This window comes from Nansenia antarctica, assembly GCF_963989245.1.
Source record: "Nansenia antarctica genome assembly, chromosome: 12".
Taxonomy (NCBI): Eukaryota; Metazoa; Chordata; class Actinopteri; order Argentiniformes; family Microstomatidae; genus Nansenia; species Nansenia antarctica.
The window spans coordinates 21,040,178-21,050,340 of record NC_137682.1 but is presented as its reverse complement, the minus strand read 5'-3'; the positions used below and the strand labels follow the sequence as shown (position 1 = coordinate 21,050,340).

Below are 10,163 nucleotides of genomic sequence, written 5' to 3'. Positions count from 1 at the left end.
TTAGGAACTGCTGCCAAAAAGGAACTCAAAGGACCTTTCTGTATAGTTGGAAGTTGTAGCCAACTTTGAACAGTGTTTTGCTGAATCACTACCATGGAGTAAATGTCACATTTCTCCATGTGCAATGCATTTGAATGTGAACAGGTTCTTTCTCTATCCACTGTTGTGGATGTGGAAAGTAAACCCGATCTATTGATCAGGCTATTGTAGAAATGTACAATCGTATGTGGAGATTATGGCCTCAAATACACAAAAATGCTTGATTTCAATGAATACATAATGTAAATTCAAGGGTGACAATAGGCTTTTTAAACAAAAGGGTGAACTCAAATGGCGTTTAATGCTGTTAAGTAGATGTAACAGACGATATCCTATTTTTTTTCCAGGGATTCAAGTCCCATTCATAAACTGGATTACCTCTTTTAAATCTGTTTAACCCGGCTGGAGCCTTTGTCTGTGAGACAACAGCCGCCTGCTGTTATTCTGCTTATTAGTTTGTTGTTCCTATTAATATATTTTATATCTCACACTTTTCATGTGTGTAAGGCCTACTGATTAACTTTGAAATACTTCATGTTCTTGTTGGTGAGTAGAGGGGGCTTTATTTGTATCCTTTGCATAATACTTAAAATACCCCTAAACCCGACGACAGAGTAACGGTACCTGATGACGTCAGGACATCCCTGGGCCAGCTGAACACTGTCCTGGGGGGTAATTCCATCAACGTCGCTAAAGGAAAATCCTGGCTTGTTTTTTATAACTCTCGCGAGACTTATCAGAATAATGCCTGGATATTTTGAAGAACTGTCGCGAGACTTATCAGACTAAACCTGGATTTTTCTTTAGCGATGTTGATGGAATACCCCCCTGGGCTGCTGATCAAATGGAGTGTTGTCAATAGTCCTCAGTCAGTCGGGTTAAAGTCCCGGTGACCATATCGGACAATGTTCCGCAGATCTCAGATTCTATCCCACGGAGCAGCGGATGATGGAAACGCGGACTCCGGAGCTGAGACCGCCGAGTGAGTCAAGTTGTCCATGACCGCCGTTAGCCTAGCTCCGTTAGCTGGCTGGTAGTGTTTCTGTTTGGGGCATCGAGGGGTTTTCATGCACAACAAAGCTCAGCCAACACATTCATGTTAGGGTTACGGTCTGGTCCATAACATAACATGCACTGCTAGATAAAGTGAGTTATAATGGCTCAACGTGAGAGGTTCGCTACTTCTAATCAGCTTGTTGTGTGAACTAAGTCAGCTTAACTTTACACTCGCTGGGCTAAGAAGGTTTAGCTAGCCAGCACGTTTTTTCCTACTTCACAATAAAGTGATAGGGCTTCTACAAAACAACGTTTTATCTTTCCCCCAAATGATGCCGTCCTGTTTCTTTGCCATTATAAAAAAAACATAGGTACATGTGGCTAGCTCTGTTTACTAGTTTAATAAGCGAACAACAAAGGACACTAATAAGCTAAGCAGCGTTCTCATCGCCGTTGTCATGGTAACAAACACATACCTGTTCTGACCACAAGGTGGAGACACCTCAGAACCAGATTAATGACACTCTACTACAACACCCTGCAAGGGCGCAATAAACTGGGGTTGAAATGCATGAGACGATTATTTTATGGAATGCATTGAAAGTAGTTTTTTCTCTCCTATGATCAAATGACTCCCAATACCCCCTCTCTATCTCACCTTTTTTCCTAGATCTGATTGCAGTAAGATGTCATCTCCAAGCAGTAAGTTATGCCTTTCCACTAATGTTGGACATGCTTCTTTGCCTCTAGTTAACTGCAATCAATATTCTATTTAAACAATTGTAATCTGCATTGGGATATGTCAGTGGTGAGCTACCTCCCTAACCCAGGCTGTTCCTCTCTGTGTGTGTCGGTTGGCAGGTGAGCTCATGGCCGTCCGTGGTCAAGAGCCTCTGCTGATGAGCATGCACCTGTTGGCCAACCCTGGCGACTCCCTCCTGCTGCAGCACACCCTGGACCGCCTGCTCAGATGGGTCTGCCCCAGCCTGCGCATCTTCCATGTGTCAGAACGGGCCTGTCCGCTCAGGGACTACGCCCGCTCCTGGCTGAGCCCGGTGGCGGGGTACCCCTCGCTGGCTGTCACCATCTTCCTGCACGAGGCCTACGGGGAGGAGCGTATCCTCCGCGTGTTGGACTTCCTGCAGCGGCCCCCGTGGCAGTACCACCACACCGAGAGTTGCGGCGGCGGCGGGGGGAGGGCGGGGGGCGTCCACATCACCTCCTCCGCCTCCCCGGACAACGCCCTGCTCCGGCCGTACCTCCTGCCCAGCCGCGACTTCTACAGCCTGGGCACAGGGATGCCCGTGTGGGGGGTGCGCCCGGTGCACTGCGGGGGGGAGATGCTGCGGGTGACGCTCTACAGCGTCTACGACAACTTTGACGACGCCGTGCGGCTGTACGAGACAGTCCTGCAGAGGCACGCCCAGGAGCAGAAGACGGGCTTCTGCTGGTTCACGCTGCACACGGAGCCGGGGCTGTGTCTGCAGCTGGCCCTCAAACAGCTCTCTCCCGGGGTCAGGGTGGAGCCCTGCAGCTCAGCCGTGCTCCAGTTCAGGGTGGAGGAGATCGGCCAGCTGGTGCCCCTGCTGCCCAACCCGTGCACCCCCATCAGCGCCACCCGGTGGCAGACTGAAGACCTGGACGGCAACAAGATTCTTTTCCAGGTAAGAGTCATCCCCCTCAAACCTTCCTCAGGGTTCCCACGGTGTCCTTGAAATCCTTGAAAGTTTGTGAATTTGAGGGGGGAAAATAAAGGCCTTAAAAGTTTTTGAAAATAGACACGGGTCATTGAAAGTGCTTGAATTCCCCTCTCTCTCTCTAAAAATATATATATATATTCAAAAACATGTTTTACGTAATTATAGTAGATAAGTCTCTGTAAGTCTGTATTGCTTAACTTAACACAGTAACTTTACACATATTTCACAATATATTGTTTTGCTGTGCTGTGGTAGAGAAGGCAAGAGGCCATCTAGTGTTCAAGCCTCTACATTCAAGCCTCTCTTTTTAATTGTTGTCTGTGAGCGGATAGTTCCTATTATATAAATTCTCATCTAGATCTGTCTCAAACTATGCCGTGTTGGGTACCTTGAAATTGAGGGAATTGAGTCTTGAAAGTCCTTGAAAAGTGCTTGAATTTGATGTTTCAGAAGGTGTGGGAACCCCGCTTCTTTGTTTTACCACTGTCATTTGAAAATGGGAGATATGCAGTGCACGGCAAGCCCAGCTGCCTCTTGAGTTAGAAGTATCTTTCCGTGTTGAGATGGTAATGGTCAATGTGTGGTCGTCTGTAACCTTGGGGGGTTCCCCTGTCTTCCAGGTGAAAGGCCCGGCCCAGCCTCAGCGACCCCTGACCTGCGCCTTCCCCCTGACCTGCCCCAGTGTCACGCCCAGAGGGGCTGCCCCTGGACACACCACGCAGTCCTGCAGCCCCAAGACCCCACTGACCCGGCAAGGGTACAGGCCACGCACCGACCCGGGCGTGGAGAGGCCTGCTGGGGGGGGGCAGCGATATGGGGGAGGGGGAGAGAGCATGGGGTCAGACAGCTACTGCAGCACCCCCCCGGGCAGCTCCTGCTACTCGTCCCAGCGCAGTAGCCCCGCCCTGCCGTCAGTCGTCAACGCCCACGAGTCTCCGGTACGCCCGTCCCTCTCCCTCCCGTCCCTCTCCCTCTCGCGTCTGCTGCTAGAGGAGGAGGAGCCCGAGACCAACGTGGACACGGGCGTCCCGGTCACGGCCCGCTCAGACACAGACATCGCCACGCCGGCCGTTTCCGACACGTGTGTCTCTGCGACGGCCCGGTGCGGGAGGCCCGCCGCGGAGGGGGCCTCAGCCCTAGAGAGCCTCGCCAGGGAGCTGAGTGAGTGTCTACCAGCAGCCGATACACCCGGGGCCCTCAGGACATTGGCTGTGCGCAGCCCCGCCAGCCCAGGGTACGAAGCAGGCTCACCAGCCTGGGACGGCAGCGTCGACCAGGCGTCGGGTGGGAAACATTCGAGAGGGCCCATGGAGCGAACTTCTGCTGAGCTAACAGCAAAGGCTCTGTCATCCACAGCCACACCCGAGGCAGAATCACTGGATGAGTTCTTCATCTGACTCTGCGACGCAATTCAGCCTATTGATCGTAACACAACATTGTTGAAGAGAGAGGGCAGTCGAAACGAGTGTGTGGTTCGTTCTGAGCATTTCTGAGAAAATGGATGAGTGGTAGTGTATCCGTCTACCCAAAAAAGCACTCCCTATCAGTTCGACACCTGTGCGAGTTTGTACAGTTTAATTAGCCTATTTTCTTTTTGCCATTATGATTTGTATTTGAACAACAGTGACTGTTAAGTGTTTTCTAATAATGTTATACTAAACCATGTATTGTGTTAACTGGACCATGCCAAATTGACCAGGGGTCAGTTTCCCGAATGTTTTGTAGCTTAAGTAATACTACCGTTAACAATAACCAATGTTTGCAAGTTAATCTTCTGTGGTTGAAAGAACTGAATTGATTTAATGAAGAACGTTTCTGGGGCCTCATTTATAAAAAAAAGTACTTGAACGTCATCTTTGACTTTCACGTAAGCACATTTTTCTAAATGGACGTAAGCATTATTTATAAAACGGGCTGAGATGGTTTAAAGCTGCGTACGTGCTTCCTTCTATAAATACCAACGCAGGTAAAATGAACGCAGGTGAATGAGGTTTGTATTAACGCCCTGTGATAGCGGCTCAATTATAGCGGCTGAATTAAGACAAGTGCTATAATATAGGGTAGGCGTTCGTCTGGAAGCGGGAGAGGGCAGAGAAGGGTGGCTTCTCGGTAAGTTGCATTTGTAACGTTTGATCATGACAACTAACCAGACACATGCTTATACTCAGTACTCAAGTTGTAAAAGAAAATCAGGGGAGGTGGTGGATTTTATCATATGAGGACAATTTTAGCATCCCCTCAGCGTCAGTGACTTCAGTGTCAGTAACTTGGTAAAAATGTCATTGCATGTGTGCGTGCCCCCTCGCACCTTGAAATAGCAGTAATATCACGTTCATTGATAAAATGGAAAGAGGGGGACGATTTTGACTGTTTTTATTTCTGGAGGGATGCCATCCCCCCTCAACTCGAGTGCTGCTTATACTGTAATAATATAATGGTCTTATTCTTATCAGGTGGTCTTATTCTTGTATGGCTGCGAACTCCCAGACACCGGAGAAAATCCAGTATAATTTAGCGCGTGGCCGGGCAAGGTCCGTTGTGGAACGCACTAGGCATGTTGAAGGGGAGATAGACAGCTCCGGAGGGATATAAAAGAAGACTGAAATACAATCATAAACATCAGTTCCTTTTAAATCTTGAATTAAACTCTCTGCTGATAACAACATCGTTAATTTTATTACGAGACACTTGCATGAATTACACTAGGCAGTGCGGCTCACATGCCTGTAATAACTCTGCATAACCAGTAGGTAATGTGCGTACGCAAGGTCAATACTCGACGTAGAGCTACGATCGTTTCCACGGTCAAATTGACTCACGTTGAAATTGTATAAATCACTACGTTGACGTGGTTTTCTACGTACGACACGGGTAAGATCAAAATTTGATCTGAGTACTTTCTATAAATGAGGCCCCTGGTCTAGGAGAGGAAAAAAACAATACTACCTTAGCTATGAAACCTTCGGGAAACTGAGCCAAGATTACTTTGAATGCTACGTACAGTATCTGATAATGGACCTGTAAATGATACTGTGGGAACTAACTCATTACATTTTGGGGAAGCTTATCATAAAATGTAGGCCTAATTTGTTTGATCAATTGTGGTGTATGTTGTTGTGATTAGTCTACTAAAAGGGAAAATCTAAAATATTGAAAGCGTTATTAGGACTAAAGTATGATAAGGAAGTATTTGCTGGAAATACCATTGAGCTTTAGAGGTCACATTTTAAGGCAAACGTCATCAAAATGCGAAGACCGTCGTATTTTCAATGACGTGCAAATCGGAATTGAGCGTTATATGAGATTGAGGCCTGAATTGGATCTGAGAATATCAGATTCAATGTGCTTTTTTACTGCTTACACCTACATGTTACATGTTCGATCTGTGCCACATGTGAGCAAAAAAATCTGAATTGTGTCATTTCGACCTGCGGTGTAAATGGAGCCTAGGTCTCAATGATGTAACTGATAATTTAAGAGCCGAGTTGTGAATTGTGGACCAGAAGTCTATTTTTGTTAAATCATGTGTTGACTATGAATGAAATGAATAATGCATCACTAAATCCATGTCTTTGTGTATTAAATTATTTGTATGAAAATTCAAAGCTTAAAATTCTGTTATTGTTTTGTCAATTACAAAAAAAAGGCTTTAGCACACCTGATGTAGTCACTTTTCAACACGTGTGTCGGAGAAAACAGCTAAAATGATAAGAGCAGAAACATATTGGGTTCATTGCAACCAACGTTATGAATGGATGACCATGACTCGTCTCTTGTTAAAGCAGATGCAGGTGTGAAAGAGATTATCCTAACTGCAACCAGCATTTCCAACCATCATTGGTGCCTTTTATCATAGTTGGAGAAAAACCTCTGTCCATTGTTGCAACTATTTAATTGAATACAATTTACAATTCAAGATAATTATGACAATGATAAATTGGACTTGCTGAACAGATAGATTGACAAATGAATTGATAGATAGATAGATGAGAGAATCATACAGAGCCCCCCGTAAGTATTGGAGAGAGGAAGCATTTTGTCTTATTTTAGCTCTATAATCCAATAGTTTGGGTTTGAAATCCATTTTCAATTAATAAACATAACTATGAGGTTAATTATTGGTGAATACAGTATTATGAGGTTAATTATTGGTGAATACAGTATTATGAGGTTAATTATTGGTGAATACAGTATTATTAATAGGTAGGTTATTTTGTTTTGGCTGAAAATAATGCCTTTGTGAAAATGAAATAATAATAATAATTGTATAGCGCTTTTCCTGCAAACGTTGCAGCTCAAAGTGCTCCAATCATTATATAATGATATAACATAAGTATAATAACAATGATATAACATAAGTATTGCCCCAATGAATTATAACAAGATAATAAAAGTAATAAATTAACTTTCATGGATGGGCAAGAATGCATAGGTCAGTTAAACTAGCATTAAATTAAATTGCGGCCCTCAAGGATTGCACAATATGGGAGGAGACTCAGAGGAAATTCTTCACACAAATAAAATAGGTAAAGGCCTGTATAATCAATGCATATAAAAGAAGTAGGTTTTATGAGATTATGTGAACCAAACGGGTAACTCACATCAATAATAACTTAACAATAATAATCATGACAGATTTGTAATGTAATAATAATAATACAGAAATGCAAAAAACCCAAAATCTTTTATATACTTATTTATTTTCAGACTTTTATTTTGAAATAAAAAACCAGACTTTTATTCTGAAATAGTTTTGGGGGGACTTATTCAGAAATATTTTTTTGGGGACTTTTATTCAGAAATATTTTGGGGGGGATTTTTACTTAGAAATTTAAAAAATCAGACTTTTATTCTGAAATATTTTGGGGGGACTTTTATTCTGAATTTTTTTGGGGGGGACTTTTATTCTGAAATATGTTGGGGGGGACTTTTATTCTGTCATATTTTTTTGGAACTTTTATTCATAAAATATTTTTGGGGGACTTTTATTCAGAAACATTTTGGGGGGGTACTTTATAAAAACGTAGTTAGACGTTCGTAGCGATGTCTAACAGCAACATTCAAATACTCGTGTAGTCTTCCAGAGCTGAAAATTAGTCCCACTCCGACCCTGCCACTAGACTTGACCACAGAGCCTTACCTAGCACTGTTGAACTAGAGGGCTACTCCACTGAAACATGGACTATCACCTGCTGAGCTGCTGTTCAACAGGAAACTCAAAACCAGTCTACCTGTGCTCCTGGGTCATATGATATGATGCCACCTGAGGGAGTCACTTACAGGGGAAATGTGAGATACTTGCTTTATATACCAGACAGAACAGACAAACAAACACACAGGAGGTAGACAACACAAGTCAGACTGTGTCATGCCCAGATAGGTGTCAGAGAACACACACACACACACACACACACACACTCTGGGTGTGTGTTCTCTGGACCTGTTCTCTGGACCTGTTCTCTGACCCTGTTCTCTGGCTGTAACATCCACAGACCCAGCCCATGGCATTCTGACTAGGTTTGAATGTCTATACCACACACACACACACACACACACACACACACACACACACACACACACACACACACACACAACACACAACAAGCAACTGATGAAATTGCGCACAGGCACAGGCACAGGCACAGGCACAGGCACAGGCACACGCGCACACACACACAACAAGCAACTAATGAAATGAGAAGGACAGGTAAAAGTGTAAAAGTACCTCAGTAGCTTATTGAGCAAATGTAAAAGGTTTATTTGAAATGATTGTGACAATAAAAGTAATTGTGACAATAAATAAGAACAGTTCTACTATCTATTGATTTGAGAAGCGTTTTGGTTGCAAGTGGTTATCACCCTTTCAGACTGCTTGGCTGGGCCCTAGATTCAAGTCCAATAGAATTATTTCACCACTGGGGGGCAGCACCATTCTAGAGATGTACCATGCATATCCTTATATCAATGATGCATTACATTAACATTACATTTTTGGCACTTAGCAGACGCCTTTATCCAAAGCGACTTACAACAAATACATTTGACTAAGTAGGTGAATCATCTATCCACCAGTCATAGCAGGAAAACATAATGTACAGTGGGGTGCAAACATTTGGGCACTCCTAGTCAAAATGCCTTTTACAATTAATATCTAAGTGAAAAGAAGCAAACCTAACCTCTAAATGGTACAAAGTTAAACATGACACATTTCATCACATTTTAAAGCAAGATTAATTTTTCTTTTTTTCTTTTTACAGTTTCAAAATAATTAAACAAAGAAAACGGCCTTGTGCAAAAGTTTGGGAACCCTGTCAGCTAGTACTTTGTAACTCCTCCTCGGGCAACTATAACAGCTTGCAAACACTTCCTGTAGCCAGCTAATAGTAAGGGAAACATATGAAAATCTGCGAAGTAAATTGTTACCAAAAAGTTTCTTCACCAATGTGTTTCTAAAGGTGTGTAATAACATGTACTAAAAGGTTGAAATTCAACTTCTGTGGGAAACCTCATAAAAAACTGCTCAAAGTTGGGGTACCGATAACCGATTTTTGAAAATTCGAAAATGCTTAAATTGGACTTGAGTAACTTTTGAGGGGTGAAACTAGGCATTTTTCATGATTCTGAGTTGATTGCAAGCATTTATTTGTCACCAAGACCACTTCCTGGTAGAGAAACTGCCACGCCCTTTTTTTTTAGAGAGACACTCTGCTGGGCAGTAACTTACCTGTTATGGAGGCCTAAAAAAAGGGAGATGAAAGTGAAGCTGAATAGCTTCACTCTCACCTCCCATTGTGGAAGAGATGTACCAACATGAGATGTACCAAGGACTACCAGAGGTGTTCAGCTAGACACACAGCCCAGAGACAACACACCTTCCACGGGTGCTGTGACTAGGCCTGTGGCCCTATGCTGGAGGTCACATGAGCTCCAGGGCCTCAGGTCCTGCACTACCAGGCCGAGTAGGAGAGCCCTCACTGGGCCTAGCTGTCTACCAGTCACCCCTCTTCTGGTGCTCTGACCTCCAGGGCCTATGTCATACACTATCAGTCCGATTAGGAGTAACCTCACTGGGCCTAGCTGTCTACCAGTCACCCCTCTCCTGGAGCTCTGACCTCCAGGTACTATGTGATACACTGCCAGTCCGATTAGGAGAGCCCTCACTGGGCCTTGCTGTCTACCAGTCACCCCTCTTCTGGAGCTCTGACCTCCAGGCTATGTGATACACTGCCAGTCCGATTAGGAGTGACCTCACTGGGCCTAGATGTCTACCAGTCACCCCTCTTCTGGAGCTCTGACATCCAGGCTCTATGTGATACACTGCCAGTCCGATTAGGAGAGCCCTCACTGGGCCTAGCTGTCTACCAGTCACCCCTCTTCTGGAGCGCTGACCTCCAGGCTCTATGTGATACACTGCCAGTCCGATTAGGA

The 10,163-nt window shown here is 44.4% G+C and overlaps 1 protein-coding gene across 1 annotated transcript; it reads left to right on the top strand.

Annotated features, from left to right (window-relative positions):
* Positions 1-941: 941 nt before the first annotated feature.
* On the top strand, positions 942-4,132 carry fam124b (family with sequence similarity 124B; the record flags this gene model as incomplete). The annotated part of the gene is made up of 4 exons (XM_080543640.1): positions 942-1,021; positions 1,706-1,737; positions 1,897-2,699; positions 3,356-4,132. Coding segments are annotated over 4 exons (1,692 nt in total), but the record flags the coding sequence as incomplete, so codon positions are not given.
* Between the last annotated feature and the right edge of the window lie 6,031 nt (positions 4,133-10,163).